The sequence below is a fragment of the Neodiprion fabricii genome, chromosome 4 (genome assembly GCF_021155785.1).
Source record: "Neodiprion fabricii isolate iyNeoFabr1 chromosome 4, iyNeoFabr1.1, whole genome shotgun sequence".
Classification (NCBI taxonomy): domain Eukaryota; kingdom Metazoa; phylum Arthropoda; class Insecta; order Hymenoptera; family Diprionidae; genus Neodiprion; species Neodiprion fabricii.
In genome coordinates, this window is record NC_060242.1 from 16,914,680 (window position 1) to 16,933,082 (window position 18,403).

At 37.2% G+C, this 18,403-nt stretch overlaps 2 protein-coding genes across 7 annotated transcripts in view; both read right to left on the reverse strand.

Moving 5' to 3' along the window:
* Nucleotides 1-461: 461 nt before the first annotated feature.
* LOC124179442 (chaoptin) lies at nt 462-13,323 on the reverse strand. Its single transcript, XM_046563795.1, has 12 exons — nt 13,034-13,323; nt 7,506-7,775; nt 6,352-6,639; nt 5,339-5,576; nt 4,826-5,072; nt 4,232-4,483; nt 3,843-4,159; nt 3,470-3,767; nt 2,560-3,040; nt 2,157-2,420; nt 1,570-1,798; nt 462-1,451 (listed from the first exon to the last, which is right to left on the reverse strand). Exons 2-12 carry the CDS (start codon nt 7,771-7,773, stop codon nt 1,058-1,060), a joined length of 3,276 nt encoding a protein of 1,091 aa, XP_046419751.1. The 5' UTR covers nt 7,774-7,775; nt 13,034-13,323; the 3' UTR covers nt 462-1,057.
* A 915-nt stretch (nt 13,324-14,238) lies between these two features.
* LOC124179393 (chloride channel protein 2) overlaps nt 14,239-18,403 on the reverse strand; it is a 45,405-nt gene continuing 41,240 nt past the window's right edge. For all 6 annotated transcript variants that reach the window (XM_046563703.1, XM_046563704.1, XM_046563701.1 and 3 more), the window contains 4 exons: nt 18,120-18,262; nt 17,796-17,985; nt 17,384-17,611; nt 14,239-17,147 (listed from right to left, as the gene is read on the reverse strand). In XM_046563703.1, the coding sequence (XP_046419659.1) occupies nt 16,938-17,147; nt 17,384-17,611; nt 17,796-17,985; nt 18,120-18,262 (771 nt within the window). In that variant the 3' untranslated portion in view covers nt 14,239-16,937. The remainder of the gene's footprint in view (nt 17,148-17,383; nt 17,612-17,795; nt 17,986-18,119; nt 18,263-18,403) is intronic.

The window sequence follows — 18,403 nt, forward strand, 5'->3', positions numbered from 1 at the left end:
GTAACATTCGTGTTCCACATGCTTGCAGGACGCAGTGTATCCGATACGACGTTTATACTCGTATTGCGTGTGTCTAGTTCTCACTATATTATTAGACTCGGTTATACTTATCATAGAAGAAGAAGAAGAAGAAGAAGAAGAAGAAGATGGACAGAAAGGTTTTACCGTATATAATTATAATATCATGCCTTCGGTATAAGTGCGTATTTAGGTACGCGAAAGGCGTGTATAAATGGTGTGTTATAAAGAATTATTAAAGTGGATTGGTGAAACGATCGCAAAAACAAGAAAAACCAAAAAAAAAGAAAAACTATCGTTAGGCGCAAGTTAGTTGATTCGTGTCCTGTCGTAAAAAAATCCACTAGTTTCGATTTTTTCTTAACAAGGAAATATCAATTTAAAAATATATACGTATATAAATGTATTACGAAAAGATAATTATAATAAGAGAAATAATAAATATATAACATCGTCAGTCTGGCGTAACTATATATATATGTGTACATGTACATGAATTTTTTTCTCTCACTCTTTCTACTTCTAGACAAAATATTTATAAAACATTTTCTCCGTATATAAACGAACAAATATCTTAACAACCATATATTATTATATGTATGTTATATTACACGATATAGCGTATTATAAATTATTGATAAAGTTTCTGTGCGCAGTGATGTTAAAAATTATTGTGCGGAATATGGGTGGGTGTCAAAACTTGGAAGGATCAATATTTGGAATGGCCGATATATCGAAATTTCAAACATGCGAAAATGAAATAACGAAAGATTTCGAACAATTCATCTTTCATTATTTTATTTTCGCACGTTTGAAATTTCGATATAACGGCCATTCCAAATATTGATACTTCCAAGTATCGACCCCCCACCAAAGAATATTCTTAACGAGTGAAGATATGAGCAGATAGGAAACTTTTATAAATAGCGTGAGTCGGTTTTATAATCTTCCGATTTCTCTTCTACTAAAGCTATATAATTACGTTGGTAATTGGGCACAAACGAGGTTTCTGAATTTTTACATGTCGCGCAGATTCTCGTTACTGTAAACGTACGAAAACAATGCAGATTACCAGAATCAAAAATCTTGGATAGAATAAGGAAAGTGCGGAACCGGCGCTTGTTACGAAGTCAGCGTTGGTTTTATCGAGAAATCGGCACTGGGATTTTCGAAAATGCTTGACGTTACCGATCGAGTCTCGGGCTAAAATGCACATCTCCAATTTCCTCGAGGATGGATCCGGCAGATCTCGTATCGTCAACGATCTTTCTATGTACACAACGTCCCTTTCGAATATCGGCTTTATCGGTGCTGATTTGTCGATCGCATTCTCGTCCGTTCTTCCGGCCTCCCTTACCACGACGTAAAAATCCCCAATATCATCACGCGAGGACACGAACCAAGTCACCTTCCACGAATTGTCCTCTTCGTTGCTGCGCAATTGGGACGAAGAAAAATTTTGGTCATAAGATGATCGTTCGTGTCTTTTGCATGTCATGTTTTTTTTTTCTAATTGTTATTTTTTTTTCTTATCGTCTTTCAATTACTCACTAATTCACGCTACGGTACTTGAGGTCCGGCGTTATTTCGAAGTCCGGGTTGTCCTGCACTTCTCGTTCACCGCAAACCATCAGGTCCTCCGTCACCGCGACTACCGATTCATTCGCAAGGAAATAAGGGCTCGAACATTTTGGCTCCGTCCATGATTCCGGGATTTCCGTCAGCGTTGACAGCCATCGACGCAATGGTCTCACGTAACAGTCGCAGTGAAGCGGATTCCCTGGAAAGAATGGTTGATGATAAGTTTGACGAAAGGAGGTGAACAAGGAAACCTTAAAGGTGTCCCAAACAGCACAAGACTAGAAGTTGTCGAAAAGATGTCGAAAGAATGTCTTACGCGCCATTTTCTGACGCCTGTAAGGCCCCAAGGACATCTACTAGGCATTAAGATATGTTTTAGGCGTCGTAAAACGGCACATGAGACATCTATTATACGTTTTTTTGACGACTTTAAGTTTTATGCCGTGTGTGGTGTCAGTCCTGATCAGGAGTTTTGTTTGACGGAAAATTGTCTCTGTATAATTTAGGTATAGGTATTTCAAGAAACAACTATTTGAAAACCGTTGATTTTCACTCACCGCCGTAGCGTAGATCCGTGCCGTTTTTTATTATCTTCAACAGCTCGATGTTGAAGCTTCCAAATTCATTGTCCCGCAGATCTAGTACCCTCAAGTGTTCCATCGGTATTATTTTGTCCAGAGGAATGGACGTCAAGTGGTTATCGTTTAGGTATACTTCGCTTAAATTTGCCGGATCCTGGAACACGTTTGGCTCCGAGATGTCGCTCAAATCGTTATAGGATAGATCCAGATACTCGAGAGAGGTCAGGTTCCCGATTACGTCTGGAAAAACGGCGACAAAGGGGAAAAGGTGTTCAAGCAATTGTTGGAAAGAAAGAGGTAAGAAAAAAAAAGAAGCGCTTCGCCTGAAATGACAAAACCCAACCGAAATCTAATTATCTGTTCATCCTGATCTTCTCACATTTTCTGATCTCGTTGATGTTGTTGTGACTCAAATTCAGCCGCTTCACTTTCCTCGTGCCGACCGTCAGGTCGAAGGTTATAACCGGCATCGTGTTATAGGACAGATCGATCTCTCTAAGTCTGTACGGAATCCAGGGATCGTTAGGGAACATTTTTCGCGTTATGAATGATATCCTGTTGTGGCTGAGGTTTATCCTCTCCAGCGATAGGCAGTCGTCGAGGAGGCCCTTTGTCTTGTTGTCCAATTTTTCAAGCCGGTTCTTCGACAGGTCCAAGCTACGCAGAGACACGAGTCCCTGAAACGCTCCGTTGGGTATGTGGCGTATCGCGTTGTCGGATAAATTCAACGTCAGCAGTTGTAGTAGACCTTCGAATGCTCGGATGCTCACGTTCGCTATTTTATTGTTCGACAGGTTCAACTCAAACACTATAGGCAATCTACCGAACGCCGCTTTGTCCAACGAGGTCAAATGGTTCCCCTTAAAAAGCGAAAGTTCGATGAGTATTTGTTTCTCGTTTTTGTCCTAAAGTGCGTTTTTTTCCGTGTTTATCGGGTGTATAGTCCAGTCGAAAGAGAGTGTCGAAGCATAAAAATTGAGAAACTGAGGCTTGGAACCAGTGACTGATTTAGGTACCGATCAGTGATATTAAATAATAATCGACTGGGTATTGAAAGCACTAGAAGACTTTTTTATTAGCAAAAGAAAAAAAAAAAACATAATAGTATGCCCAAAAAGTCGTCGACACTACTGATTTTAAACTCTCTTCTCGTGAAAGTTCGTTGTTTTTTTCTCCTTCTTTTTCTATGTTGACGCGACATTCTTCAGTCAAGGTTTTTTTGTTCCGACGTCGTTTTTACTGGACCGTAGACCTGCCGAATAGTAAAATTTATATTTCCTTTGAATTACCTGCATGTAGAGATACTGCAAACTACTCAGACTACCCAGCGCGGCCTGCGGTGGTTTAGTGATGTTGTTTTCGACGAGGAACAAGGTTCGTAAGGTTAACAAAGTGTCGAAACTACCATGCTGCAGATTGTCGGCTAGCCGATTTCTTGACAGGTCCAAAGACAGCAGAGAATTCATTGACGGCCATACTTCGGTCGTTGGTATCTCTTCAAGTTCATTCTCCGAGAAGTCCAAGTGACCCAGTGATATCGGTAGCTGGAATATCTTTGTCAACGAGTTGTTCTTCACCGTTAGTGTCCTAAAATGGGATGTGAAAATGATCGACTCGTTTTCTTTTTACCGATCGCTATCCGATAGTGAAATATCTACCCACCTACAACTGGCCAGTTTGGCCAAACTGCCCCTCGAAATATCCTCAAGTTTGTTGTAGCTCATGTCGAGATCGAGGAGAGTTGGAAGCGATCCGAAAGTCGAGGGTTTGATTTTCTGCAGTGAATTGTGGGACAGGTTTAGGTATCGGAGACTGAACAGTGTCTGGAATATTCCATTCTGTATCTCGGATATGTTGTTGTACGACAGGTCGATAGTGTGTAGCTCGTACAGCTTGGGAAATGTCTGTCTCGGCACCGAGTGCATGGAGTTGTGGGATACGTTGAGTATCTGAAGACCGCTCATGTTGTGCAGCGGAACCTGAACAATTATGGGAACAGTCAGCGTCCTTAAATCGACCCTAAAAATTCACCTGTACCGTTCCACGCTAACCTGATTCAACTCCGTGAACATGTTGTAACTCAGTTGCAACTCCAGAGCGTAAGTCGAGCTGTCGAACGCGTACTTCGATATGTTTTCCAGAAGGTTGTGGCTCAGGTCAAGCGTTATGTTTGCGCAGTTCACAAATGCCTCTGCTTCTATGCTCGATATTTGGTTGTGGGAGAGATTGACTCGCGCCAAGTAGAGGTCCTTGAACGATTGCTTTTCTATCAGTGTAACCTCGTTCTCCGATACGTCCAATACCTGCGACAACGATCATCGTCGTGAAGACTGACCCGGACTGACTTTTGACGTGTTCGGTTGAGGATTTTCAGACTTTACTGTCCAGGGGAGAAATTGGTCAAACCAAGAAATGATTGAACCACGGTTTGAAAAGTCGAACCCAGGGTCGAGGTTTGTTATTAAAGAATCTGTTTTCATGTGAATATCGAGATGAGATATTTTCAATAGAATTGAACCGGTTTATCTCGAGTCTGATTACATCTAAGTCTGGAACTCTTTTCCCTGGAATGTGTACAGTCTGAAAAATGATCCCTATGGTTGAAATGAAAATGAAATGGTTCGCAATTACGATTTATCAATCACCTCGGCATACTGGAGCTGATTGAACATCTGGAAGTCGATTTTCTTTATCGAATTTCGGGCCAAATCTATCGTGCCGATTCGAGTAACCGATCCGAAAGTTCCGCGACCCACATCGATGATGTTGTTATCGCTCAAGTAGAGCCGCCGCATGAATCTCAAGCCTCTGAACGTGTTCGCGTCCAATTTTTTTATCATGTTGTGACTGAGATTCACAACTTGGAGCAGCGAATTCCTTGAGAAAGTTGCTCTGGCAAAACGATGGAGAAAAAGTAAAAGTATTAGATGTACGCTGTATTCTTAATTAAAAGATTTGATGGCTTTATAACCAAGTATGGAGATCAAATATGGCGGATAAGAAATGCTTTTTCATTTAAGGGAACACAATTTGACCGGACAGAAATCATAGCAAAACCTGCAGGGTTATTCAGACCGTTGTTACAACATTTCTTTCGCCGTATTTGTGGTAAAGTGGATAAATTTTTATTATGAAGTGGTTTTTTCGAATGGCCTTACTTTTTGAGTTCCGGTATCGCGTTTCGGGACAGATTGCAGAAGTTCAGCTTCGTCAGATCGGCCAGATTTGACGGATCCAATTTTGATATCAAGTTACCCGAAATGTCGAGCCAGTCAACCTCTCGCAACCCTCGAAATTGGTTGCGTTTCAGCTCTTTTATTCTGTTCCCGTGCAGATCGACGCTCTTCACCTTCCTCAGAGGAGCCAAAGCCTCGACGGGCAGAGAGGCAAGTGTACCTTTTCAGAATTACAGGAGTTCAAAGCTCATTGCAACGTCGACGTAGAGGAAAAATGTTGAGAAAAATTGTCAAATCGTTCTTACAAGGAAGGCATCTCAGGTCGATCTCTCTGATTTGATTTCTTTTGTAATATGTTATATTAGACTAAAAACTAAGCGACACGTATTTTTTTTATCTTCCATTTTAAACACTTTAACGGGGTGAAAAGGCATGTCAAAGGTCGATTTGGCAGTTTTTTTTTCTAACTGAGAAAATTACATTTTTCATTTCTGGTTACGTGAAAAATTTTTCAGTTGGATTGGTTAAAAAATATGTTCTTGTGGGTGAAACTGCCAAATCATCCATTGACATGCCTTACTTTCGAGGGTGGTTTCACCCCCTTAAAGTGTTTAATGGTAGATAAATAAAAAAAAAAAAAATACTTGTCGTTTAGTTTTTAGTCTACTATAACATATTAGAAAATAAATCAAGTCGGAGACATCGACCTGGGATATTTTTCTTGTTAGTCAATTTTGGATCGTTCAATTTGTCCCCCTCACGATATTGTATCATGGGAATCGAATTATTCGGAACGGTTTTTTCATTGTGAGATGATAATTGTAGACTGGTTTTCAGGGGGCGCTACTGTTTCAGAGTTGAAATATTGAATCGGCTTGAAGGTAGTCATTTCCAACTAACTGAACCCTCAGGGATTCTTACATGGGATCTAAAACATCGTACGATCAATTCCGCGGTAAAAATACATGGAAATTTCAGTGTTGCGCATTGATTACCGTTCGTGATGGAGATTTTTTCGATTCTACCGGCCGCCATGCTCCCGGCGAAGCTGTCCTTCGGTAGCTCGCTCATTTCGTGACCGTCGATGTTGAGTATCGTTAAATTGCCCAGAATCGAGAATGCCTCCTTTGGAAATTTCTGCAATCTCGTTCTCACCAAGTGCAATTCCTGCAGCGTTCTGTTCACCCCCAAAAAACTGTGCTCATCTATCAGTCTCAGCGGCGTGTCGACGTATCTCAAAATTCGCACCTTCAGCGGGTACAAAGCAGGGCCGTACATTCGACCTTGAAATTCAAAAGCAATCGTACAAATGTTAAAAAAAAATTCCCACTTACGTAGGTACATAGAATCGAACTCGCATTTTATTTCAGACCGCAAACAAGTTAGCCGGTAAGGAAAGGCATTAATGGACATTAATGTATATATTATTATTATTATTATTATTATTATTATTTATGACCAATTTTTCCTTCATATGTAAAAAGTGTACATAAGAAGGACGTATAGGGGGTATTAAATATAAACATAGGTTGATCCTGATAAAATTAGATTATATGTGAGGTATTCCATGCCAACTGAGAGGTCATTTTCCCTGACCCCCACCAATTTGCTTCATTATTTTTTATATAATTCTACAACCTCAAAACAGTACTCAACATTTTTATCAGATTTTTCGTCCCAACTATTCTTTTTTCAAAAATTTTACAAACCCGTTTATTGTCCTAAAAAAAACGCCATTTTTTTTTTTTGCAAAAATTCACATAATTTCTGGGTCCCAAAACAAACATTTCGAGCCATAGTTCAGAGTGGAGAATTGATTTCTTGTATTTTTTAAATATTTTTTTAGAGGAATAATTTTTCTCATTTTGTACGCATACAAAACGTTTGTTATGTTTGTAACATTTTTTAAAAAAGAACGGTAGGGACGAAAAATCTGAAAAAAATGGTGAGTACTTTTTTTAGGTTTTAGAATCATATAAAAAATAATGAAGCAAATTGGCGGGGGTCAGGGAAAATGACCTCTCAGTTGGCATGGAATACCTCACGTGTGTATTAACATGATTGGATCAACAGTAAATTATACGCGCGTAAATTAATTTTTGTGTTATCATGCGCATGAATAAATATTGTGCGTACCGTGCGTACTTACCGATGTTGCATTTGTTCAGGACGAGTTCTTCGATCGGTAGATTTTCGTGGGACAAATTTATCAGCCCGAGACTCAGGCTGGCCAAGTTCGCGTTTTCGCATTTCGCGTAAATGCCATCGTCGCTACCTCGGACGCAGCTGCACGGCTGAAACAGAACCTGACGTTCCGGGCACCGAAAACGCGGACCGGGCGGTATGTAGACGCCGGAAATCCATTGCGACGTAGACAGGATCACAAAAATTACGTGAATAATTGTTCTGGCGCGCATTTCTGAAAATAGCGAAACGGTGGATGAATTATTGCAAAATTATGATTTTCCGTTTCATTTTTTTCTCTGTAATTGTGCTCAGCGAAGAGAGAAAGTCATTTCAACCATCCGGAAATTGAGATTAGCTTTTGCTTCACCTCTCCCGACGTTTTGCGATGCAAAGAAGCATTTTCAAATTCCGATCAGAATTCTTTTGTCCATCGATAAGTTGAAAACGGATCTATCGATTTAGGTGAGATTTGGTGAGTATTAATCGGTTACATTCGACTTGGAACCGATCAGATTTTTACAAAAATCGACCTAGTCTGCATCTTTGAGTTTTTTCTTTTTGTCAAAATGAAAATCTCCTTCTCCGAAATTCTTTAAATATTTTCGATGATACGGTATTTGGACTAAGATTATGGACGATAATGATTCCAGAATTTTTATCTGATGATTATTTGATCGTCTATGTATTGCGTATGTCGCGGGTCAAGTCTAAAGTCATGTGGTAGGTTTACGTATATTAGGCAAGACGAGTAATGTTATAGATTGTTTCCATCATACGCTTCTTCAGGTTTTGCTCGCCCACACTGCGTGGGTAAAACGATGTCTCATCGCAGATCGTGTAGGTGTATAAAACGTCATATATTTCACATTTTTCATATATAGAGAGGCAGGTATACACGACAGGTGAATAATCTGTGCAACAAGGAAAGTGTTAGAGGTCGTCGGTTGTCCGAAGTTCGTTGTGACTGAATTTCAACTCCTCCACTCACTCTGTTCACACTTATGAATTACTTTATACGTACATACGTTACATACGGTAATACACATTCTATATGTACAGAAAACGCAGAAGATAAACGGTAATTAGAATATCACCAAAATGACACATTATGTTGTATTATGTAATATACATATTATACGTATACATATATGGAAAATGATGTATGGATATTATACTATTTTTTTTCAATATTCCCTCTGAAATACTTTCCGGGGGGTGAAAAAAGATGCCCTTTGAAAGCGTAACTCTTAATATTAATAAGTAGAGGTCGCTCATCGCGGATTTCTATATTCCATTTAAATAGCATATGAATTTTTTTTTTTCCTTAGAATTTTGTACCTCACAAACCAATAAGCAAATCCAAATGACTCGTAAAAGCTTTTATAGGAAATTTAACACTCTGCAAAAAGTGTCTCTTATCATTTTTTGATAAATTGACTCCTTCCAAAGTTGTTCAAGCTCAAAGTTCAATTTATAGTAAAGTCAACTATTTTTTTTTCCATTTTATGGCAATTTTATTTTATTTTGTTTTAAAACTTATTACTAAGTATCATCAAATTTCTCTTAAAAATTCTATAGTTTGTGATTTTCTACGAGGGAGGAAGTCAGTTAACAATTTTTAATCTGTAAAGCACTACTTTCAATGATAATTAACCTCACTGAAATCAATTCTACTTTTACATTTCATATCTTGAAAAAAAAATTTCAATTGGATTAAAATTGTTTCGTTAGTGTGAAAATTCTAATGAAAAACAAAAAAAAAATAAAAATTTCCCATGCCATTTAAATGGAAAATAGAAATCCGCGATGAACGATCTCTAAGTATTAATATCAATAGCCCCGCTTTTGACAGACATCTTTTTTCACCCCCCCCCCCCCCCCCCCCCCCCCGAAAGTATTTCAGAGGGGATATCGAAAAAAAAAGAAATTGTCAATTTTTTTGATGCAGTCTAACGGATATGGATCTATATGTACACAAATATAACGTTACACGAACGTTATATTTGCAGCACGATATGTTTCGTGCCACGGATATTATTTAACCTAAATATAAACATATGATAACCCAACGGGAGTTATATATGAGTATCTAATATAATTATAAGTCGGATCAGATGATGAAAATATATATATATATATATATATATATATATATATTTATGTGTAACGAAATCTCTGCTCTTCTACTTTTTTGCACCGCTAGTTTTTTTTCTGTAGCGTATTTCTTCGAACCTTCGCACCTACGCTCCTACGTTTATAAGCTACGTATACCAATAGGTGTATTATAATTTCTCGAGACAGCTTCATCCACGTATTACATGTACAGGTATGTATTATTAGGTATGCAGACTCTGGTGCTGCACGCCAACGTGTCGATGGCCTAAAACTGCAATGCACGATACATGTAATAACGGTGGTCTGATTTTTTCATTTCCAGTTTACTGATTTTTATTTCTTTTTCTCGGGATCGAGCGCCAAAGGCAATCTCAATGTCGAATGTAAGATTAAAAAATGCTTACATACGCGCTAGGGTGGCCTTTATTTGGGGGTAGGAAAAATTTTCAATCGGACGCTCCCCAGATTTGTTCTAAATTGTTAAAAAAAAATTCTGTCAAGTTTTAATCTTCTACGTGAACTGGAACACGTGCCTCTAAGCTCCGAAAGTTTTAGATTGTAATAAATAATTAGCACAGGTTCACTTAAATTTACATAATAATTACAGTGCGGGAATTTTCAAACTTGTGTTGTAATTAATTATCGGCATTGTTTAAATTGTTGCTGGGTAAAAGTAGATAACTGGATCACTGTGCCATTGCACCGTGTCATAATAACCCGGATGATGAGAAGAACGGTAAAATCTGAAGCGTGAGATTTCTTGCATTCATCGAGGCATTTTCTATTTACAATGTATAACGTACTTGCCTTAGAATTTAAAAAAAAATACTTCTCTATTCTTCCTCTCTACGCTATATGTATGATATATATCTTTTACAATCGAAAGACGTTATACATGCAGCGTGTAAAGGCAAATATATATATATGAGGTATTCCAGGCCAACTGAGAGGACATTTTCCCTGACGCCCGCTAATTTGCTTCATTATTTTTTATACGATTCTACAACCTAAAAAAAGCACTCACCATTTTTTTCAGATTTTTCTATTCAGCCATTCCTTTTTAAAAAATGTTACAAACTCTTTTATGGTCCTAAAAAAAAACGCCATTTTTTATTTTTTGTACAAAAATTCATATAATATCAGGGTCCAAAAACAAAAATTTTGAGCCATAGTTCAGAGTGGAGAATTGATGTTTTGTATTTTTTAAACATTTTTTTAGATGAATAATTTTTCTTATTTTGTACGTATACAAAACATATGTTATGTTTGTAACATTTTTTGAAAAAGAACGGTTGGGACGAAAAATCCGAAAAAAATGGTGAGTGTTTTTTTTAGGTTGTAGAATCAAAAAAAAAATAATGAAGCAAATTGGCGGGGGTCAGGGAAAATGTCCTCTCAGTTGGCATGGAATACCTCATATATGTATATATGACGCACGTATTCGTTTTTCTGCGACTCTGTACGGTCCAGAGACATTTCTTTAGAATTCCCTTCCGATGACTGGCTCGCTTAATGCAGCAGCCAGGCCGTCCTTCAAAGTTCCCAGATCAGGATTCAGGATTCAGGATTCAGTATTCGCGTCTTTATGATCCTTGAAAATTTTATTCCTCGTTTTCCTCGTATTAACGAACCTGATTAAACTTCGAACGTTAATTAACACACGAACGCTTTCATTTACGAATTTTATGCATCAAAACTTTTTTCCAGAGCGTTCAATTATCTCTACAAAAATATGTATTCTTCATTATTTTCGATACATTCGTCAAAAAAAAAAAAAATCTTTCCGCGTTATTTCCGTAAGATACTTCGATCGCAATGCGGACCATTTTACAGTTGATCTAGAGAGCTCAAATTTTCAGGGAATTTTCTTTCTATCAATTTGAAAGTGTTTTAGCCCCTGGGAGCGTAATAAAATTTAAAAACAGCCCTATTAAAGACCATCCTAATATCTGTATATTACATGCAATTTGTATGTATATATTTATAATATCCGGGGAGCGGTGTCGCCGCAAGGTGTTCAACTTTCGCCTCGACAACCGCAGGAGCGGAAAGAATAGTTACATTTACATGCAATTATACGTACATATATATATATATATATATATGTGTGTGTGTGTGTGTCTGAATTGTATTGGAATTGATTTGTTCCCTGTCATTTAAGGTGTGTGTAACTACATGATGTATCATCACATACTCGTATATATGTATCGATCTATTACATACCGTAATAAGGTATTTTAAAAGTGTCAACTTGACATAACGCTACTTTTTACAGTAAATAAAATCTGACCGTGAAGCATATTATACGGATATGTATGATAACGGTTCGTCGTTGAGGTTCGTTTTTTAAATTATTTTTGGTTCTCAAAGTATACAAGTGTCACACATATATAAATCTTCGCAAATCAGCAACGTTCTTATACACGATAGAAAAAAAAAAGAAAATAATGTATGTATATGATATAATCTGTACGATTCGCGTGTATAAAAATTAATTGAATTATTTTTTTCTTTCTCTATAACTGTCTGCAAAAAAAAAAAAAAAAAAAAAAAAAGAAAAATGAAAACTCGTCGATGTTTCTATTTTAATTAATGGTAAGGCGTTTAGAGCCATCGGTATCCATCGGTTTATAGTATCGATCAATTAAGATTGATACAGCATAAGGAAGAGTTTGTCTTGCCTGTTCAGGCATCGGAATCTCTGGAGACTTCGTCGCGATGTGCAGGTAATATTATTACAAGATGATTCGTCGCGAAATTCCTAATTTCAAATTATCGGACATATTTTTTCAATTCTTGTTTTCCTTCTTGTTCAGCATCAGGTATGCGCCGAAATAAATATCACGCAAGTGTTTCAAATCATCTTATAATATCATACGTATAATTTATCGCGTTGTATTGTTTTACAAGTAGGGGCAATTTAATTATCCTTATCCTTGTAAGAATTTCAATAATTTCTCTGATAATTGCGTGAGCTGAGGCAGGTTTCGCGTATAGCTAAACAAAATCGTTAAAAACACGTTTTACCTGTATACTAATCAATTCGTCGAATTCGACCGTATAATATTGAATATCCGAAGATTTCATGTGAGATTGTCTCTCATCCAATTAATGTATACGTATGTATAATAATAATTTCTATTAATTCTCGTGTGTTGTAAAATAAGAAAATAAAAATTTCCCGAGTCAACTTTCAAAAATATGTTACGATCAAATGAATTATCAAAATCTTTGAACATTACATGCTATCTATCGTTACGAAGAAGTAAATAACGACGATGATGATGATATTGAAATTCGAGGCGACTTAAATAACGTTACGCGTTACGATATAATGTAATATATACATAATTCGAGATAAACAATTATATTTACCTGTGAAATTATTCTTCTTTTTACATTCAACATCCAATCTAAGGTGTACAATTTAAAAAACTCGACTACAGGGTCAAACCCGCTGCTGCAGCTGGTAGTAGTTCGTCTCTATTATCGCGCACATGTTTCGGCACCTGATATCGTCGCGCATGTCACGATTGTCCGTTATTTACCGAGGTGGTGCTGGACGGACACCAAGCCTGTCTACTTGACTTCTGAAATTTTCAAGCACAGAATCTAACGCAGCGAGACTCCGTGCGGTCCGGTGGGACCTCGAAAGACTGGCGTGAAAGTAAAGTTGTGCAGCGGTTAACCCGCGGCGAAATCGTTCGTTCCGTAGCGGAGAATGAACGTTATAATGCTCTTCAAAGTCTAACTTTGATTGGACGGCCTGAGGCCTGCGGTGCAGCAAGTGGGAATAAACGTAATTTTATTACGTTTACCTTGCAATTTCACGTTGTACCATTACGATCCTTTCGCTTTGCCTCTTTCCTTGCCTCAACTTTGCGCTTTAACGATGCAAGTCAGATTTCATGTCTTACCGACGGAGCGTGTTTCTTTTCCTATCTTACCCATTGCCGGTAAGACAGATCTTGATCCTAGTTAGCAGGAAAAGAAATCGTCTATTGGTTAAACGTACGTATTGGAATGCGGACCGGTGCAGGAGATTCGTGGATAAGAATTGTGTAAAAAAATTCTTTAAGTAATATGTTCTTATTCTCATACCACGTATATACTGTACATATAAATATGGTATGACGTTTCTTCTCGATCGATCGCGTACAATTGTTGTTTCTGTTTTGTATATTGTACATATTCATCCTGATATATTGTTATTATTATTGAAATTTACAAATGACGAAGAAAATTTTTCTACATATTTTATAGCTGATATACGTTATATTCAATATATACTAATGATAATAGCGATGATGATGATGATGGTGATGATTATGATAGTAACAATAACAATAATACCGATAACAATAAAAGTCAATAATCAACGCGGATATATTTACAATTTGCGTTAGAAAAAACTCTTCACTTCGGTTACGTGGAATGTTAATGACTGTATCAGGATTATTTTCACGGCGCAAAATCAGTTACGTATAAATTGTTTATTCCTCTAGACATGATTATCGGTTGCTGATATTTCAGAGCCGGTCGGATTATTTCTTGCAATTATTCGCACCACAAATCCAGGATTTATTCTTCAACACAGTTTTTTTATTTCCGAAAATTGATACTCCTCATCGTCATCATCATCATTATTGTATAATCGTATTAACAATTTTTCCTTCCTCTCTTATATATAAAGCTTCGTATACAGGGTGGCTTTCTTTAATCGCCCCAGGCGAATATCTCGAAAACTGGAAGAGATACAAGATAAAGTTTTGTACAGAACCTGCGGGGTTTCGAGGGGGAAAGACAGTTGTTTGACTTGTGAATTGCCCCACTTTCGAGATTTTTTGAGTACATCGTAGTTTTAGTTAGGAAACCCATACTTAGATTATGACCAGTCGACAGCAGATTTGAAGCTAGATTCAAATACGTAAAAAAAACATTTACTTTTTTGTCTTTTACAAAATTTTCAGAAATTGAAACACGCGGCTATTCAGTTGCTGAGACAAGGCATTAACTTTTAAGGGGCTTTGGGAGACGCTTTATCACATCAAAAACACTATTCGTAGTTATTTTAAACCATGCATGGGGTTCGATGCTTCGTTTCGAGGAAAAGCGGTCGAGTAGTTAACTTTTTGAAAATTGAGGAAATTTGAAAAATTTATTAAAAAAATTTGACAATTTTACGTCCTCCAGACTCTAGATTCTTTTCCCACACTCTTACAGCTAACTTATACCCAGTATCGTCTTCTTATCATCACCTCGCTCTCTCTCTCTCTCTACTCCTAAGCTGCAACTGGCCAGTCCCTTGCATCCTTCCTCCCATCTATTCACTCTCGAGTCATCTTTCATTCGGCCAACAACTAAATTCACCTCACTTTCCTTTTTCCTGCTCCACATCTTCTCACTGCACTCTCCATATCTTTTAATAATAGATCAATTATACATATACTCAAACATTCAACTCCTTAATGCAAGTTCCTCTCATTTTCTCCTATCCTTTCTATTTTTTCTTTTTATATCAAACTTTTTTTCATAGCTCTAATAGTTTCCGTGATATTTGTCTGGGATGAGAAGCAAATCACCCTGTATATACACACATATATATATATATTACATCGATATCGTGTTTTTTTTTTTTTTTTACTCAAGAATTATATCTAGCGGATACAGCTTATCTTATAATTATTGTTCCCTGACTTATAAACTAATATTACTTGCTTACTTACTTATTTCATTACTTATATTATCATCTATTAATTACTGTATGCAGGGTACAGGCAATATTCGTATATTAGGGTTTATTATTACAATTCTTATCATTATTAACGATGTTGCATATCGGTAATCGCTATTTCATAAATATTATAAATTCTATACAATAACGATTACGTCGACAACTAGAATTCATTTGATCGTTCACTTGAAATAATATATATCATATTGTGTTTACCTGTGCCTATATACACACAATACGTATTTCATATTTGTGTACACGCGCACGTTATACACAAATAATTTTTGGCACAACCGTGTTTATGTTAGGATTTAAATATTCATCAGATGTATGTGCGACAGGTATTTACCGTTGAATGACATAAAAAAATCTCTGACGAGATAGTTTATCTTCTTCATGTTATTATATATCTTGATCATTCTATTATTTTGTGGGCTGTTTTATATCTATCTTCAAAATCGGTTGTTTCTAGTCAAAAGAAATAAAACGACAATCAGAAACATGTAATGAATAAAACACACAGACCATAAGTGAATGGAAGTTGAACAATTTACAAAGAAAGAATTTAAAAAGAAAAAATGCATTTCAAAAAGCAAATTCTGGCTCTCTCAACGATTGTTTGTGTGCGTATTTTTTTCGTCACTTCAACTTTCTCACTCACCATATTCATGAAAAATTGTACATGCAAAGAAACGAACTTCAAAAGGCGGAGACGAACAAATTGATACATAAATGATCATGATATATAAATAATTAGTGAACAGTGGTGCGATTTTATATTTTGTTATGGACTAGAAACAAGGGATTTAACGATTGTAGGCGAAGTGAAGAAAAAAAAAAAAAAAAAAATGAAAGAAGCGAAAAAAGTAAAATAGAAAGCAAATCGACACTTATTTTATATACAGATTGTAAGATTACATTTTTATTTCAATTTCTTTACCTGTATTTGGCATTGATATACTGGTAATGGTTTTCCCGCACATATGTATAATAGGGGTTCATCGGTTTGTTTGATTTAAAATAAAAATAACCAATCATACAATTTCTCACACTTATACTACTACAGACATGCCTGCATAGCTGTATACAGTATACAAACTGGACAATTTTATGCCGGCACCATATACATGTATCAATCAATCTGTAAACCTAAATAAAGCTGTGTAAAGCTGCAGCATGATTTGAGCACCGATATTATAATTAACAACGAAAAACGACAATAACGATAACCATAGTGGTAATCATTTTTACAGTTCATGTATAATCATCATAATAGTCGTTCTCGTTGGTCTTACTAATTGTACCTGTGTACATCGCATTGTACATCAATCATTATTCTCTTAAAGTCCCAACAATTTTATATGCATTGTTGAATCGTATTAAATTATTGTGCGTCTATATGAATTGTAATCGCACCGTTTTTAAACGTGGGTTGATTTATATCGTAGGTATTACATATAGGACAGTATGCTATATCACAATTGCTTGGTTTTAAACTATATATATATATGCGTATAATATTAGGATCGTTAAACCTTGTATTCTTCATACCTTTTCGTGATGATTGTGCGGTGAACTTGTTTCGCTGTCATCATCCTGCGTCACGGAATTTGTTACCGAGTTTATTGTTATTTGGGTTCTTAAATCCGAGGACAATTCACCACCGCCTAAAGTTGAATCCGAGCCATGGATCCCCGTCTCCATACCGTGAACCGGCATTATACCCGAGTTCGCGTCCTCGATTGCTTTTCGTAGCTAAGCAAGAATAAACAACAATTTTTTAAGAATTCTTCAGGACATTCGGAAGGTCTCGTAGCGTATAAATTGAAAGGTAGAGACGCATTTTCGTTGTCAATGACTACGTCAGGTTATCGTTAGTCTCACATACTATCACAAAATTATTATCCCTGTTGGTAATTTTGATCGATGTCGGTATTGCAGGAAGAAAATCGAAACCGTGAATTCTGATGAAGACATATCTCGAAACTTACCTCTTTCAAAGCCACCACGCCGACCAGCCGCCCAATCGCCGTTACGTACGCATGGTTTACACCCACCATGCTGAATAGGCTGTGAACCTTGAGCAACGAGGTTCGCTCGACCAGTTGAAAAGGCGCGGGGTCAATGTGACACCGCGAGAAGTCGACCTCGAGCGCCATCTCGCTTTCTTCCCACTGTTTTTGGTCTTCCGCCGACATGTCGATCACCCTCTCGCGTGGCTAAAACATCATTGCCATCATCGTTACCATTGGCAAAAATTTTGTCCATTTGATGATGAATTTTACTAGACAAATTGGGTGCTTATTGAACATATGAGCTCATTTGATTGGCGTGAGCTCGTGCTATCTTTCCTCGTTTCGAAGATATCCATCGATTTGTTTCATAATACTGTATTTTACCTACCAGTTGAACTTTCTTCGATGTATTCGGACTCGGTGTTAACTGGGTATGCAGGTGAGAAGGCACGTTCAAGAGATCCGTGCTGTCTTGTCTGTTGGCGTTTACACTTCCTCCCGAGCCCATTTCTGGATCGGGGTCAACGTCTTGCAGGGTTGCTGATTTCCGGAAAATTGCCTCGAAGGCCAATCGGATTCTGAATAAAAAACAATATTTACAGCTCTGTATGTAAAGTGTAGCTCTGTACTTCTGATTTTCCATTACAATAACCCTCCATTCCTGTAACTCAATTTTTTTACACTGCATACTTACAGAGACTTTGTCTTTTACCTGCTTTCAGCTCCAGTTACCGTCGTGTATGGCGTTACTGCCGGACTTACTAAAGGGCTGAAACCCTTCAGAGTGAACGAGTGCGTCTTTTTAAGGATCGACTTCTTTGGCTGGGATCCGAATATCGGTGAGTGGAAGGCGTGCTGCATAGTGTTATGGATTAGAGAATAAGAGAAATTTGATTTTCTTGACAGTTTAGTATCTTTTAGGAAGTTACAGTAAGATCGGTATCGTTATGTAATAACAACTCAATATTGCTCCAATCTCAGGATGATGTGTAAAGT

Bases quoted from the DNA above. Each gene is read 5' to 3' on its own strand.
- LOC124179442 (XM_046563795.1), bottom strand. From the start codon at position 7,773: ATGCGCGCCAGAACAATTATTCACGTAATTTTTGTGATCCTGTCTACG. The intron at 4,484-4,825 runs GTGATTGATAAA...TCGTTGTCGCAG, and splicing joins ATCAGCTCCAGTATGCCGAG to GTATTGGACGTATCGGAGAA. The intron at 3,041-3,469 runs GTAATTCAAAGG...TCGCTTTTTAAG, and splicing joins TGCAGTATCTCTACATGCAG to GGGAACCATTTGACCTCGTT.